The 16,460-nt window shown below is 38.3% G+C and overlaps 1 protein-coding gene across 3 annotated transcripts in view; it reads right to left on the reverse strand.

Annotated features, from left to right (window-relative positions):
* Window positions 1-462: 462 nt before the first annotated feature.
* Duox (dual oxidase) overlaps window positions 463-16,460 on the reverse strand; it is a 45,362-nt gene continuing 29,364 nt past the window's right edge. The window contains exons 6-29 of one of the 3 annotated variants that reach the window (XM_028320784.1): window positions 14,275-14,358; window positions 13,689-13,803; window positions 12,396-12,562; window positions 11,512-11,748; window positions 10,695-10,891; window positions 10,482-10,615; window positions 10,282-10,396; window positions 10,010-10,211; window positions 9,525-9,678; window positions 9,052-9,221; window positions 8,739-8,894; window positions 8,314-8,460; window positions 8,105-8,236; window positions 7,613-7,816; window positions 6,998-7,185; window positions 6,395-6,662; window positions 5,430-5,658; window positions 5,027-5,244; window positions 4,560-4,674; window positions 4,291-4,474; window positions 3,563-3,722; window positions 2,539-2,694; window positions 1,698-1,826; window positions 463-1,349 (exon numbers count right to left, since the gene is read on the reverse strand). In XM_028320784.1, coding sequence (XP_028176585.1) covers window positions 1,221-1,349; window positions 1,698-1,826; window positions 2,539-2,694; window positions 3,563-3,722; window positions 4,291-4,474; window positions 4,560-4,674; window positions 5,027-5,244; window positions 5,430-5,658; window positions 6,395-6,662; window positions 6,998-7,185; window positions 7,613-7,816; window positions 8,105-8,236; window positions 8,314-8,460; window positions 8,739-8,894; window positions 9,052-9,221; window positions 9,525-9,678; window positions 10,010-10,211; window positions 10,282-10,396; window positions 10,482-10,615; window positions 10,695-10,891; window positions 11,512-11,748; window positions 12,396-12,562; window positions 13,689-13,803; window positions 14,275-14,358 — 3,990 coding nt within the window. In that variant the 3' untranslated portion in view covers window positions 463-1,220. Of the gene's footprint in view, window positions 1,350-1,697; window positions 1,827-2,538; window positions 2,695-3,562; window positions 3,723-4,290; window positions 4,475-4,559; window positions 4,675-5,026; window positions 5,245-5,429; window positions 5,659-6,394; window positions 6,663-6,997; window positions 7,186-7,612; window positions 7,817-8,104; window positions 8,237-8,313; window positions 8,461-8,738; window positions 8,895-9,051; window positions 9,222-9,524; window positions 9,679-10,009; window positions 10,212-10,281; window positions 10,397-10,481; window positions 10,616-10,694; window positions 10,892-11,511; window positions 11,749-12,395; window positions 12,563-13,688; window positions 13,804-14,242; window positions 14,359-16,460 lie in introns of all 3 variants that reach the window. The other 2 variants (XM_028320786.1, XM_028320785.1) reach the window with 2 other exon arrangements.

The raw sequence follows: 16,460 nt of genomic DNA on the forward strand, positions 1-16,460 counted from the left end.
GTCGCTGCCTTACCTTTTACTTCGGATTAAGAGCGGACTTCAAATTACCGCACATAAACAATCCAACGATCTTTAAGGCTCAGTGCCACTAATTTATTGTTATTTCTCACTGTACCACAGAATAAAACTAGCCAGAGGTACACAGACTTGTCAATTCATCTCCAGTTTTGTGTCCCTTTCCGTGAGAGTAAAACGAACAAATATCAAACAAATTTTATTAAATACCTATTTACATTTTAATAATAAACATTTTACTATAAATGTACTAGCCAATTGTTTGTATTTTACATTATTTACAAATACAAATTTCATTTAACGTAAATTATATATAAATACAATTGGTTTATAAACATTAATTTAGATCGCAATGAGTATTTTGTTAATTAGTTTTACTAAAAATACTTTTTCGATAAGTTTTATATTTTGTACATTCAAATGCCTAGTTGATGTATTTGTACTAAATCATTGCAATGGACTATTATAATAAGCGATGTTAAACTAAACTAAAGAAGCATTAAACTAAAAATAAATAAAGTTAGACTGCTACGTTTTAAAATATACATACTGCACAAACATATTTATTTAAATTTTGCTAATTTTTATTTAGTACATTTAATATTGATATCCTGACATAATTATAAACATACAAAAATTCAAATATTGTTGTATTTTTTATTTAATTTATTATTACAATTACATTTACTAGTGTAGGTTTTGGAATGGATTTAGCCAATAAAATTATACTTATTATCTCCAAGAAAATAATCACATAGCAGAACCATAGGGCAGTGATAGCGGTATCGACTCCTCAAAGACAAAACTTATTTGAATATAAATATATTTTGTGATTTATTGACATGCTAGCAATAGCAGGACAATCGGAAACACATTTAATTAACAGTTTAAATTAAGACGATAGCCCTCTTCATGTACGAGTAAGTATTACGCCATTAGTTCACAATCTTGATCCAGCCAATACACCCAGCCTGACCTACTACAACCATGTTTGAAGAATTGGTATACTCGTACATTGACAAGCGCATTATCCGACACAATAGCAAATTGTCCCCATCGCCCGGCACTTGCGCGATTGTTAAGGTCTTATTATAAGTTATTTTACAGCATACGTTTCCGCAATCTGGCAGAAGTAATGCTGTAATTCTTTTATTCCGATTGTCCTATACAATTTGTGCTGTAAGTAAAAGTATGTGTGATGTTGTCTAGCCGAAGTTCTCGAAATGGTGAATGAAATACGGCAGCCTGCGCGTGCGGTTGACTTGTTCGCACGCAGACATGATGGATTTGGTGAGCGGCCGCGGCCCACACGAGAACACACCGATCTTGGATACCTAGCAAATAAATTTTACTTAGTTTATTTGTAACGTTAAAGCCAATGTAGATTTATAGGTGTCCTTGCTAAAGATGCTTATCGATCTGATAGTAAAGACGTTTTGAAATATCTAGATAGACAAGTGAAAGGATTTAGTTGATGAAATTGTCATCATCATCATTTCAGTTACAGGATGTCTGAACATAGGTTTCTCCCAATGACTTCCAGAATAGTTGGTTAGAAGCCTTTACCTAGTTGATACAGGAGGATTTTCTTTTCTTTTTCTTCTAGGATGAATGTTATTAGTTTATCTAAAATAATTTAAAAAATGACATTGCAAAAATTTTCCTGTTGTAATAATACTCACATAGCTATGCTTCTTCTGCACGAACTTGAGGAACGAGGACATGTCAGGCCGGCCGAAGTGGTTGACGGCCTTCAGCCCCGTAAACATCGACGTGCGCGACAGTCGCTGGAAGTGGTTCTCACAGATGTACTATAGAAGAAACAAACAATTCATGAGAAGACATTGGACAAACTCCATTTGTTCATTCATCCTTATATAGAAGTCGAATATATCTGGTTTCTTAGATAGAATCATCATTGGGTTAAACGCGGTTGGCGTAGAATAGGAAACCAATTAGACAGAAAAAACCTATGACGTGGAATTCTAAATGTCCTATACAATCAAATTTTTGCAGTCACTAGCCGGAATTCTAGCTCAATTAACTCTCCAATCCTATTATTAAAAGGTCTATGATGTCATATAACGGTACCATGCCAGGTGATCACTAGACAAAAGATAAAATAAAAGGATAAAAGTGCGAAACCTGTTTTTTGTTACTAAGGCGTAATAATACCTTTGTTTAGATAAAAGAAACACGTATCTGAGGTCATGTATGAGGAAATGACAACCTAAAAATATTACGAAACATCTAAACAACTTTAGAAGTAATAGGAAAGTTTTGTTTAAAAAACGCTATTATAAAGTAGAAGTTTATAAATAACTAAAAGAAATAAGTGTGCGGTAGTTTATGTTCTGCATTGACATAAATGTTGCATAAAAGAGGCTAACAATAATGACTGAGTTTCTTGCTCAGCTTCTTCTCAAAACTGACCCGAACTATTGTCTCATTTTGAGACTCTCGAATCAGTGATAGATAGGGTAATCTATACCTAACCATCTTACAGAACAAAAATGGCTTTACCAGCATAGTAGTCCTCAGGTCGAACTTGTGGAAGAACTGCGTGATGAAGATGTGGATCTCCAGCACGTTGGTGACGTCCTTGCGCTCCACGTCGCGGAGCACGTCGATGAACCACTCGAAGTGCTTGTGCGAGGGGCAGATCCATAGGAAGTACACCTTGGGGACAAACAATTAAAGCTTTTTTTTTATCCACAACGAGGAAGCTCTTGGCCTGTATCTCACCTGATGGTAAGTGATGATCAGGCTGAAGGTGGAGGCGAGTTTTACCCGGAATCCTCAACCACGGAGGAACTGGCTATCTTATCTCTAACTGCCGGAACACAACAATGCTGTTAATATTGTTGTTATGGCGACAGACTTAGGTAGGATGGTGGTAGCTAGCCAGGCGGACTTGGAACAAGCCCTACTACCAACCAAATCGAACAGAAAAATCTGCCCTCACTGGCATTCAAACCCGGGACCTCTGCGTCCGAAGCAGGTGGTCTTACCACTAGACCACAGAGGCGGTTTTAATGCTTGGTTTGGTCCACCATGGTGGAGCGGAGCGGAGAAATGTTTTGAACATCCAAACCGATTTCATTCAGATTCAGATTGAATGAAATTGACAGAATGAAATCTAATCTGATAATCAAAAAATTTCTTCGCTCCGAACCACCTTGGTGGAAACCGGGCCTAATAATGTAGAGATACGCGGTGCTAACTTAGAGAATCTAACCAAATTCCTCTATGGGTGTTAAGGATGTTTATGTTTACAGCACACGCTCTGCATAGTTTGGGGAACTCGTACTTATGTCATTGCTGATATTTTTATAATGAGGCAAAGCGGACAAGACGTCGATTGTTGTTTTCCTTAACCGTAGCTAGAGGACATAAAAGGGATTTTTGCGGTTTCATAATCATCACAATTTGGTTTATTTAAAAAAAAGCGAAGATAATAGGTACTTATGAAATAGAGGACATTCGGCATTTGACCTTTAATCCACAATTAAATGGCAGACTTAATTTAAATATTGTGTTTACTTACCTTTTTGCACGCAACTCCAGAGTATCTATTGGTAGAGGTCCCGAAGACGAGGTCGTTGAGGATGGAAGCGTAGGGCGTGACGCCGATGCCGCCGCCCACCATCACGGCCACCTCAAACTTGTACCAGTCTTGGTTGCCCCCGCCAAATGGACCTTGGATCCTAGACAAATAGTGAATAATAGGACTAAATCTTCTCTTTGTGAGGGATCCTTAACAAAAAGCAAGGCTTTTCATTCCAACTTATTTGTGGGTCGAGTAAGAAATTTTGAGGGGTCATCATTTCACAATTAATTGAAAATAATTGAAGATGTTTTTCTTAATATCGTGCTAAAGGCACTCTTTTAAACAATTTTCTCTGCCTTAAAAACCTTCAATACGACGACGTCTTACGAACTAACCTAGAAAGTAGTTAAGGCCAGCAAAGGTTATTCCCTAATGTATTTGAACAAGTGGCGTTATGTGCAATTTTTGTTTATAAATAAATAGTTATGGCCCCTGCTGGGACGTGATGTTTGAGGAAAATGTTAGACCTTTACAAGCCAGTTTCACTTTTTACTTAATTTGTTTAGGTAACGCCATATACTGTGTAGTAATAAACGACATACAGTTTGGATAGGTGTCAAAAGTTTAAATGTGATGAACATTTATTTAAATACAGAAACGTGTTATACTCTTGTACTTTCCAAATTAGGGGAATTGAAGGTTGACAAGCAAGGTAGTAAGCATACCTTATCTTAGGCTGATCTTCAGGGTTGTAGTTGCAAGGATCGAAATAGTTCCTGAGCTTCCACGTCCAAGGTCCTTGAGCTTTGATATGACATGAGAGGAAGTTCTCGTGAGGAGCAGACGTCAGAGTAAACGAGTGGAACTCTTCTTTCTTGAATGCAGTACATGCTAAACGTACCCATTGACCTGACAATTGGAAAATGATAGATTAGGAATTTAGTGCGTGTTGAAAAGATTTATTTACATTTTTCCTTTATTTTTATTGCCTTACCGGACAAGTATTTGAGGTTAGGTGGCCTGTAAAACTTTATCTTTATTACGTCTGATGGCAGCATTTCAGTCTCAAGCACATCTAGAGCTAAGTATTTTGTACGAAGAGATACGACCTGAAAGAAAAGTGTGTAATTATTTTATATTCTCATTTTAACAATTGATCATCCACTCTGGATGGATTCATTATGCTCTTTATTAATTAATGCATGCATTTGCATTAATTATAAAAAAAATGTAAGTTTAAAAAGTGTTCTCAACCGGTAACTTTAAAACTAGTAACAAGGTCTGATCAAGATACAGTGCTAGAAGTCAAGGTTTGTCAAATTGTTATAATGCATAGAGCCACTATGTCAGCAAGAGTCATCCTATTTTCATGTACTCGCATATTTTATTAGTGGAAATCCTTGGGGAGGCCGTTGTCAAGCAACGACGTGATTTGTATGAAAATATGATTTCTTCACAAACCTTATCTAATGTATAAATGATGGCCGGTCCCAAGAAGAAGATCCAGAATCGTGGTGCGCCAGTAAGTCTAGCTAAACCATGTACAAGACATAGCGCGTACAGCGCTACGTGTAGCGAATGCGCGCGCCAAAACCAGGAGTATGCGCGTTTGCGGATAGTCGGATGTGCGAACACGAAGATTATGCACATTATTATGAACAGCAGTACTCCACTTACACCTGCAATTGTAACTCAGTATAAAAATTGTTAGTTTCATGCCAAAAATGGGACATTTGGTGGAAGCTGTGAGAATAGAGTCATGTCAGACACTATGGCGACTCATGAAGTCTGTCTTCAGGTGATTCCTAGTTGTTACAAAGCACATAAATTGTTATTTTATTTGTTGATATTAAATAAATCGTACCTGTAACTGTCTGGAACACCCAATATGTGATACCAGGCCTGAAATCTGACGTGAAGTGAACTTCTTTTGTGAGACAGCGTAGGTTTTCAACTGGCTGAGTGGATACGTGGTAGAAGTTGACCATGTGGCCCGCTGTATGGAGCAGTGAGAAGAATAGAGCTGTGCACGCGACTATCTTGTGGAATTGGATGCTGGAGTCTAGGGGGATGTACTGCTGGATGCTGAATTCCTGTGAAAATACCTTCGTTCTTTAACAAGTCATTTAATATCCACTGCAGGAGGATGGCCCTTCCTAATTTACCAGAGACAAAAGAGACGATTTGGCCTACTCTCCTCATTGGCAGACGGGTTGGGGAGGCTCAGGTTGTGAGAAATTCTCTGTCAGCAACAAAAAAGTAATTTGCATTTGATAAATATCTTTAAAGGTACAGTTAGGTGCTCATGTCGACCATCACGTTACACGAGAGATAGCGTCTCACGATGGCGAGATAATGCGGCCGTGTCAGGTGAAAAGTTCAACTCCGTGGACGTTTTTTGCGAACACGCATGTTTGATGACATGACATTTGTTGTGTTAAAAGCAGACACGGAATTCCCCCGTTTTGGATTTTCCTCGTAGGTTTTTTTTTGGTTTTCAATTGAAGTATTTTAGATTAGGGGAAGTCAGAGAGATAGATTTTCCTTAAAGCGATGCTATTTTCCTTATAACATATTTTTATCTATTTTCTTTCTTGCTTAATTATTTTAAAATGACGAAAAGCAGTCGGCGTTTCTAAAATAGTCTGTACACAGTACTATGCGATTTGAGAAATTTTTGAATGGAGTGTTCCTATAGGCACCGCAGTTCGTAATAAGATATTTTGCCTATACATAGATAGATAGTATCAAAGGTACCTATTTTGAATTTACAATACAAAACTATCTACCGATATTGATACTCGATGTTTTTAAAGCAATCTCACTCACCTTTAGCTTCGTCAACAGATTCCTTGACATGGTCAACAACAGCAAACTGTAGCAGAAGGACAAGGAAGCTGCAGATCCTCTCGTGATGGCTATTCCTACTCCCATAATGTGTCGCAAGTCCAAATGTTCTGACATGAATGAGTAATGGGCGAAGCGTTCCACGAACAAGCCGATGGTGACCACGTAGAAGACGAACAGGTAGAAAATGTTCTGTCTGTTCTCTTCAAGGAAGGTGGTTAGGTAGTCCCATTTGAGGAGGAGCCAGTGTCTGAAAGAAAGAAAATTGTATAAATTATGTGTACAGTATAGGGGGTGAACCTCTGTACTGACATCGATCTTCCCACACTCTTCCTCCTATTCTTATGTAAGATATATGTTTTTGAAATACGAATACCTAGTTTCAAATACAATATGAGTGAGTGTTTATATTTTGCGTAGGTACCACGTTTGAGTTCATAACATGGTAGGTGATATCAAAAATATCTTAAAAAATCTCAAAACAAAAACATAAAGCATGGTTTTTAAAATTGTGCTATATGAAAATCTGAAGTATTTTTTTTGGAATAAATAGGTATTTCAACCATAAGGTGTTGATAATTTTACCTTGACGAGTCCATTGAGGGCTCAATGTGGAAGCTGGTCATCCTGGCTACATTAGTGGAGGTGTCCAGGAAGTTTTGCTTGGCTCCCTTGCAGTCCAAGCCGATGGCCACGAACTCTCCTTTGTACTCCTTCATCATCACTTTGAAGTCTGAATAGGTCAGATGGTCTTTGTGTTGTAGGCCAGCGTCCTGATAAAATATTTATTATTGAGTAAATGATGTTTGAATTGCAATTATCTTAAAATATAGAGATAGATAGCTTCACTTGTGATTATGGACATACCTAGTTTTTGAAGGAAAGAAAGATACATTTTGGGCCAGGAGATGAAGATTAAGATGACCCAGGCAGGAGGAAAAGGTGACCCAAGAGGGATATGTTTTTATTTTGGTTGGGTCTCTTGTTATTTAGACACATAACGGAGTAATGCTCCGGTAGGTTAGTATGTAGAGGCTTTCATTTTCCAAAAGGTAGCTGCTCTCTCCTGTCCCCTCTCGGTACGTCCCATGCTTGTTATATGTATGTGCTTCACTAAAATAACCTTCATGATGTCTCTTTAAGATCATTTCTTATATGAATAAAACTAAGGTGTGCCCCTATTATTTAGAGATTACTTACTGAGAACATGCCGTCAATCAGCTCGGTGACATGCTCGTCCCTTAGAGATGTGGTCCTGGCAATCTCCACTAGCGACCGCAGCATCTCACTGAGCTCGCCCTTGTCTATGACCCCGTTGCGATCGTTGTCACACATGTCGAAGATGATGCGTAGCTTTTCTTCGGTTGCGCCGCGGGAGAATAGGACTACGGTGTCAAGGAATTCCTACGGAGTGTAATCGTGGTTATAAACAATACCTTTCTCATACAACTGAGTAAGGCTGAGTTGCACCACCTAACTTTGACTGTGATTTTGACGATAACTGGTGATTTTTGTATGAAGTTTGACAGATTTTTGACGTTTGTTATAGTTAAAGTAAGATGGTGCAACTCAGCCTTAGTCACAAATATTTTTACAGTATTTGTAAAAAGTTCAAATTCAATTGAAGTTCTTCCCGGTAAGGTCTTTCTTCAATATTTTCTTTTTCATTATTCATTTAAAAAAATATATTACCTGGAATGATATCCTTCCATCACCATCCTTGTCGACAATGTTGAACATTTTTTTCACAAATACTGCGTCTGCTTTCATGCCAAGTGCGCTTGCGAACTCATTCTTTGACAGCGATGTTCTCATTACTATTGACTGCGAAAAAACAATTGTATTAATAACGTATTAATCTTAACGTATTAATTACTTATCTTGACTCTCACTGTACTTACTTCTGGATCAGTATCTTCATTCCTTCTTCGCTTTTCTCCCGGAGCCAGCCCAAATGTGATGGCGTAAGCTTCTCTAAAGAAGTGTTCTAGTCTTCTTTGCCTTCGTTCCCTTGTTTCTGCTGTAGCCAAGATTTGCTCTCTGTGACCCTGGAAAAGATAACATAATTTTCACGCAAACGGATTGTGATAAGTTAACACTTCTTCTCTATTTGCATGGAAACAGAGAAAAAGTCAATACAAAGAATCTCCTTAGATTATTTTTATTGAAATTAATTTATCTTCGTACTGCTAATCTTTGTAAGTGTCATCATGAACAGCTTAATGCCCGTCTACCGAAGACATCAGTGTATTCATCAGATAAAATAGTAGAAATACCTCAATATATCACAGTAGCAGTATGGCAAAGAGCTTCTCAAAATTGTTACCTGGGTAAGATTGAGCCCCTTTTTGTGTTGAGCGAGGAAGGTATCCAGCTTGACGAGGAACTTGCGGCGTGAAGCAACCGAGTCCATCTCCAGGACTAGATCATGTTCTCGTGGGGCGCGGATCAGGACTAAAGGCCGCTTGTTGTTTCGGCTTTCCTGTAATACAAAAAATAAAACGTACTTACATTACATACCTGCTTCGACTAATGGTATAAATGCCAGATTTTCTGTGTAACCACTTAACGTTCGTTTTAGATTCCATCTAAAAATATAACTATTAGAGCTTCTTATATAGATCGTAATGTGACTTTACCTGACTCTCAAGAACAGTGAGCTGTTCAGTGTGATCCAGAGGCAGGGTCCTCAATTTGTCTCCCTTCCGATCGGTGACATGAAGAGCTGGTTCAGGACCTAGTCGCAGCTTCACTAGTCTTTTCAGTGAAGCATGCACCCATTCACGACATACCATTTTGTCTACTGAACCTAGAAAATATAGAAATAGAAGTTGTAAACTAATGACACTTGAAAGCAAAGTAAAGAATAGGGTCAAATAAAAAATTTATAAGAGAGTTTGGCCAATTAGCTACGATAAGGGCATTTTGGGGCACTTGAGAACTGACGTAACAAATGGAGCGAGGAGTGAGTTCAGACCGTATTTAGATATTAAAAGTGAGTAGGTATACAAATCTAAATATTTTGTTAAATTATCCTGCTTTCGCCTCCGAGATTNTGGTGTAGGTATGGGAGGGTACCTAAAACAGAATGAGAGGTTCAAAAAACTATTACCTTTATACTGTGCATTCTTGAGGTGCTCCTGTTGTATCTTGAGCTTGCGCCGGCGACTGTTCTGCAGCTTCACTACGCCGTAGCCTGCGCCCGCGCACAGAATCGGCACGAACGCGAGCGCCAAACACGTGTAGATGTAAGCAAATTCATTGCCCTGCGAATGTTACAGATATTCATTTAGTCCCTACTACAGGAGCAATTATTTTTATTTTTTTGGAGATAAATGGAGGATTTCGTTTAATCTCCCCACACTGGACACAGAAATTTCTTATCACAGTACAAACTGGGAGTTCAGAAAACGAGCATTTGAAAAGATGACGGCACATCAAACTAAATGCACCCTTCCATAGGTCTAAAAGTGCTATTTGGGAACAAAGAGTAGTCTGATGTGTTGTAGAATCTAGGTATAATTCTGCTACAAACAAAGGTCAATTCAACTTTATTCTGTTACCTAATAGAATAGCGTGTATTAGTAAAAATCTCACCTCAAAGTAATCATATCCCCTCAAATATTTGCAGGGTGGCAGTTTTGACGCATTCAACTGGTACGGCTGCGGACAAATATCCCCCGAGCTCCAGTGGAAGACGTCCCTTTGGATGTCATTTGGGCCTACCGCCGTACTGTTCACTATGATATCCCAGAGAGAAATTCGCCGAAGTTCTTCAATTTCATCGGGTGTGAAAATCCTGGAAATAAGCTTCGTGAAATTGCCTTCCTATCTTTACCAATTTAGTGTATGGATTAATGAGATCTTACCCATTCTTGTCGTTCTCAAACCAAAATCTATCAGCATCTCGTATTCTTGTGAACTGGTCTAATATGATAGCTCTGAACAGTTCTCCAGGGTGGCCAGTGGATTCAAGCATGCCACCTAAAAAAATACATCATGTAGTTAATTAACTACGAAAAGTTGATATTGGCCTTTGTAATCTATTCAGAAATAAACGTTTGCTTACCAATATAGACGTCTATGTTGTCCAACCTTCCTTCGTAAACTTGAATGAGCTTTTGCAAAAGATCAGGATTGTTCTCAAATAATTGTGGATTTATTTCATTGAAAGTTTTTATTTTTGGCAGACCGAAATATTCCCTGAAATTAACACCATTGTTAAATTATAAGGCTTTAATATTTAGGATAGAGTTGGCTGTGTATTTTCATAGATAAATACCTGGCTGTGTTATAATCAGGCAAGCCATTATCTCGGCCTCTCATAATATTGAGAGCTCCCAGATCTCTCCGTGAAAACTCCATAGGTCCAAAGAGATTGTCCCGTACATCGGAACATAGTAGGGCATCTTCTCTTTCTGATAATTGAGATGCCATCCCCATCAATATTTCTTCTATTGGCACTTGGGACACTACATCCTATAAAATACGATAGTCATATAAAATGGAAACAATACTCACATAAATACGATGGCTTTATTAGAAAGGAGACGTTTTTAGTATCATGCATTCATTACGACTCATAACTCAGTCGTTAGCCAAATAATTATTTTATTAAACGACCAATAACTTATATCAATTTATTAGATGCACAAGACAATTAACTAAGTTGACAAAATCATTGACTTATACATACATAGGTATTTATTTATGCATGGATCAATATTATGATCCGCCCACGACAGTTACCTACACGCTAAATATTGAATCGTACCGACTGATTTTTTGCTCTAGGACTAGGACTTATCTAGTCATCTACCACACAGAAGGATCTTAATTGATGGAGAGGGCTTCTTTAGGCATGTTGTAAAAGTATCTTTTTAATATATTCGTCTTCATTAAGTGATAGCCTCATAGGCAGGTTTTGTTTGCCAGTCGATGAAGCACATGATGTCGTGTCCTGCGTGCCCGAACAACTGCGTGCAGGAAGATTTAATGAACGCTATTGATAACGTCACTCTTGTAGTGGAGATTTTGTCTGACATTGTATAGGTTTGTTGTTGACACGACAAGAAGAAGAAGAATAGGCAGGTACTTACATTTCCATCCCACCATGTCTGACACAGCCTGATGGCGTCATGCCCTCCAGGGGCGCGGCCGTATCTGCAGTTCCTGTCTCTGAGCAGAATAGCTGGAGGAACGAGGGTGTGGCCAAATCTGAACGCGGCGACTGCAAACTCGTGCGTCACTCCCGGCGCTACCTCCGCCTTGTAGCCTTCGTATGGCGGGATTGGTACGCCGAGGAATGAAGGCACGTAGTGGTATAGGATGATGTTCTGGAAAAAAGAATACCAACAGTGTAGTGTAGTTCACCATACTAAGGGCTCGTAACTTATTTCACCTAAGAATCAAAACATTTTGATGTTGCTATTTTAATAGGCACTCCTGAAATGTCAGAATCACATGGCAGACCTACACAGCTGCCAAAGACCGTTTAAAGCAAATCTGCAAGTTAGCAGCTGGTCTGGTTACTGGTGCAATCAGTTACACAATGATTCACATTAACTGTTAGGAACCATTTGGAACAGCTGTTTGTTGCTTCTATCTGGGTACTGGCAGTGCGCTCTCTAGGAACACAACGGTTTCTTTGCACCTTAGTCAGTCTTCTAACAATACAACTTCTGCTTAATGGCAATGCCAGATTTTGTATGGAAGGTGGCGTCTTTTTTTTTTCGCGCGGCCATCGAGCAAATTTTGTTTTTTGATTACAAAATAGTGTAATAAACCAAACTTACTATGGCATGTATACCTCTAAACTCAGTCTGAACTGAGTTACGAGCATTAGAAGTTTGATGATTTTCATACTAGATTTGCTTTTTGCGCGCAAGTTTTGTAAGAAATTGAAATTGAATTGAAATATTTTGTTGCGGCCGCGCGAAAAAAAAAAAGACGCCAATTTCCGGCATTGTCTTTTGGTAGGTACCTGTAGACTAGCGATGACAATTCTCCTGGCCCTCTGGAAGACCTGCTCGTCGCTCCAGTCTGGATGCTGGCGGTGTACCCTGCCTGCCACCACGTTGTGCCACCTCAGGAGTAGCACGCCGAAGGTTACCATCGCGGGGTTCTGGTTTGTCCGGGGGTCACCCAGCACTAAATCAGAATATAACATGATTATTAAACTGGGAAAGTTTTAAAAGCCCAATGAACTTGATTCCGTCTTTACTATTTGTAACTATTAGCCCCCGTAATAGAAACTGGCATTTATTCTAAGAACTACTTCCTAAGTCTGATAACATTGACGGTGACTTTTTACCCACAACAGAGAAACCTAATGGAAAGTGATGATCAGGCTTGCGCAATTAAATCTAGTGATGATGACTTAAGTAAATCTATTTTTAATTGTACCTACAGTCACAACTAAAATGAAAAATACTGAGAATACTAATGGTAATAAAATTGCTAGTTTCTATTTGCGCAGACTTCACAGAGCCTACCTAAGTAGTTTCTAATTTGTATACTCGTATTTTATCATGGATCTCTTACTAATAACATAATGAATATTCAAAAAAGATATTTGATTATCTATTAAGTTAAAATGAAAATGTAAAACAAAACAGTGAAGATATTGTTTATGTCTTTATTTATATTCACAGTTTTATGGCTGTCTAGAGTCATAAAAGCTAGCCCTTTGAGATGTTTTCTTTTCGCAGCATAATTATGACATTGCGTGAATAATTTTGTTAGACATATTCCTAAGAGAAATCGATAAAGAGAAAAGATACCGCACGTGAAGGGAGAAAGTGTATTTTTATGTGTGCAACTATCATTTGTCTCATAGCGTGTAATTATAGTGTCCCATTCAACCTTGTAATTAGATTTGACTGATGTAAAGGTCATTTCGAATGAGTACCTAAGTAACTTATCGAATATACGAATGTAGCTAATGTAGAGGTAGGAAGTGGCCACATATTCAGTAACACTTCCTAAGTATTGAAATTAATGATCCGATTACCATTTATTTGTCATTCATTATTCAATTGTTATTTTTAGGAACAGATTAAATGTCATTGAAAAACATATTCAATTCAGTTCAATATAAAAACAAAAAATATAAAATCAAAATTGTTTTATTCAGAACAACACTTAATTCCAGAAATGGCATTATCGGTTGATTCAGTTGAGAGCTACTATGGTACCTACATGCTACAGATATCAATCCTATAATTTATATGTACACAAAAACACTCAAAAAGTTAAGAACTATCAAATGACTTACAAAAGAGCCTCTCTGGGCTGAGCATCCGCATGTAGTGCGGAACCGGGTTATTGAATAGAGGCACTCGCTTTGTATTCTTCAGAGGCATGCCGCCCTCGCTCGCTAGGCTGCCATTCTGTAACGACAGATTAAGATTTAAACAACGTTTGAAGCTAATTATCACGCGTGGACGACTCCAGCGGTTACTGGAGCGTGTCACAACGTTGCGGCTTTCAATTATATGTCAGATTAGGAATTCAAGCGACAGTAATTTTGGTGGACATGTGGTGATGATGCTAAATAGCTTGTAAGGTGAATGAAATTAATTTTAAATACATGCAAGGTCAGAGCAAGTGTATTGCTCAAAAATCGATCGAAGATAGGTATTTGTTAATGAATAGGTACATAGTATATCTTCGATCGATTGTCAAAAAGAGATTCTGAATTATACTTTTTGAATTATTTGAATTATACTAGCCTGAAATAAAGATTGATATGATAGTTATTTCAGCTGAAGTTAGAGAGTAAAAGATAGGGCAAGGTGATAATGTTAAGATATTCGTATAGAAATGTACATAAAGATGCAGGCGTGGCTGCTGGGTGGCACCTGAAATGACCTCATTGCATTCACCCAAGCCTCGCTTGTGCTGTAAACGAAGCTTCCGTCGATCCATGACGTCATTTGGTTTATCTGAAACAAAAGAAGTTCAGTGTAGGTTTGGGAATACTATCGTAAAACAAGATAGATTCTGCTCTGTAGAAATATTATGACGATATTAAACTCGTTTTATTTTGCGATCTGTTTTTGTTTATAATATTATGCAGTTATTATTTATTTATTATACAGTTTCCCCTATTATGTGATTTATAAATATACGTAATTATACAGCACACGCATATTAAAGCGTTGATTTCTAATTTACCAACCTAGAAGTTGTTCATGATACCAATATTTAGTACTCATTATGTCTATTTATACCTTAAATTATTCATGGCTCAAAGTATGTTTATAGCGTCAATTATTTTTAAATCAACTAAAATTAGTATCTAATTACTATGTGTAATGTCAACAAGCGTGTTTTCAATCAAACATACTTTATAGCACATCATTAAGCTTTATGTGCAGTTTACGAATTAATAGAGGTATTTAGCGATACATAGCGTTCTTAAGGGTCCTACGTTTCTTCGGTCTCGGGCAGTAGAGGATGAATATCCGTCAGCCTTTTTTCTCATAAACAATGTATGAATTTTATTAAACTAAATATTTTTATCACACCAATCACAAACAGACATGTTATCGAGACTAGATATTAAATTAATTGAATATCCTACATGATTATGAACTTCCTGAAATATGTATTATAAGTTTTTAATTAGTGCACGTAATTTCAAGAAATTACTTTTATTTAAATTGGATGTTCTAGTTATAGGCCAGTAGAATTAAACACAAAAATGAATTAAATCGGAAATAATTCCTACTAAAGATTTAGTGCTTTAATGGCTTCATTAGTTGCCCATAAAGACTCTCCTAGGTTTTCGACTTCGACGGAGTTGTGCTTAAGTGGTGGGGGCCCCCGAACGGGGCGCTTTTTGGTTTTCCGGTTATACCGCGTAAAGGACTTACCCTATCGAAAAGTGGTCTTCGTGACGGTTGAAGGGCATTTAATCCTGCATTAAATAAGACCAAATTCATATGTTTTGAACAAACCGTTCTCGTGCAAATGTTCGGCAAAGTAGAAAATATGTGTATAATTAATTACCCTCTCCACGTCCAATGGCTCGTTACCCACAGGCTTCCAAGTCTTGAAAAGGAGCGCCTTAACCAGTGTAACCCTATCAAGGCTTACGAGCTGGATGCGCCTATCCTTGTTCGTCCCAGCCGTTCCTTAACTGCGGTTGCTGCACCTCTTCCTGGCACTCACCTGAACGACTCTGTGTTACCTACTGTGGCTGCTCCTCTTCCTTGTATCTTCCTGCACGACTACGTTGCCTAGCCGTATGCCTGGTCTAAGGTTCGACGCCAAAAATCAACAACAACAAGTTCATATTAAAACGCTGAAGAGTTTTTTGTTTGTTTGTTTGAACGCGCTAATATCAAGAATTACTAGTTTGATTGAAATAATTATTTTTGTGTTGAATAGCTCATAAATTGAAGAAGGCTATAGGATATATACAATCACTCTACGACTAATAGAGGCGAAGTAGTAAAGAAAAATGTTGCAAGCACGGAAAATAGTATTTAAACTATTTTCACGCGTACGAAGTTGATTTTGTGGCGTCGAACCTTGGACCAAGCATATGGCTAAGCAATGCAATCGTACAGGAGGGTACAAAAAAGAGGGGCAGCCACAGTAGGTAACACAGAGTCGTTCAGGAGAGTGCCAGGAAGAGGTGCAGCAGCCGCAGTTAAGGAACGGCTGGAACGAACAAGGATAAGCGAATCCAACTCGTGAGCCTAGACAGGGATACGCTGGTTAAGGCGACCCTTTACAAGGCTTGGGAGCCTACGGGTGACGAGCTATTGGACGTGGAGAGGGTCATTAATTATACACATATTTTCTACTTTGCCGAACATTTGCACGAGAACGGTTTGTTCAAAACATATGAATTTGGTCTTATTTAATGCAGGATTAAATGCCCTTCAACCGTCACGAAGACCACTTTTCGATAGGGTAAGTCCTTTACGCGGTATAACCGGAAAACCAAAAAGCGCCCCGTTCGGGGGCCCCCACCACTTAAGCACAACTCCGTCGAAGTCGAAAACCTAGGAGAGTCTTAATGGGCAACTAATGA

Source organism: Ostrinia furnacalis, unplaced genomic scaffold, assembly GCF_004193835.3.
Source record: "Ostrinia furnacalis isolate ACB-3 unplaced genomic scaffold, ASM419383v2 OfSCF7452, whole genome shotgun sequence".
Classification (NCBI taxonomy): domain Eukaryota; kingdom Metazoa; phylum Arthropoda; class Insecta; order Lepidoptera; family Crambidae; genus Ostrinia; species Ostrinia furnacalis.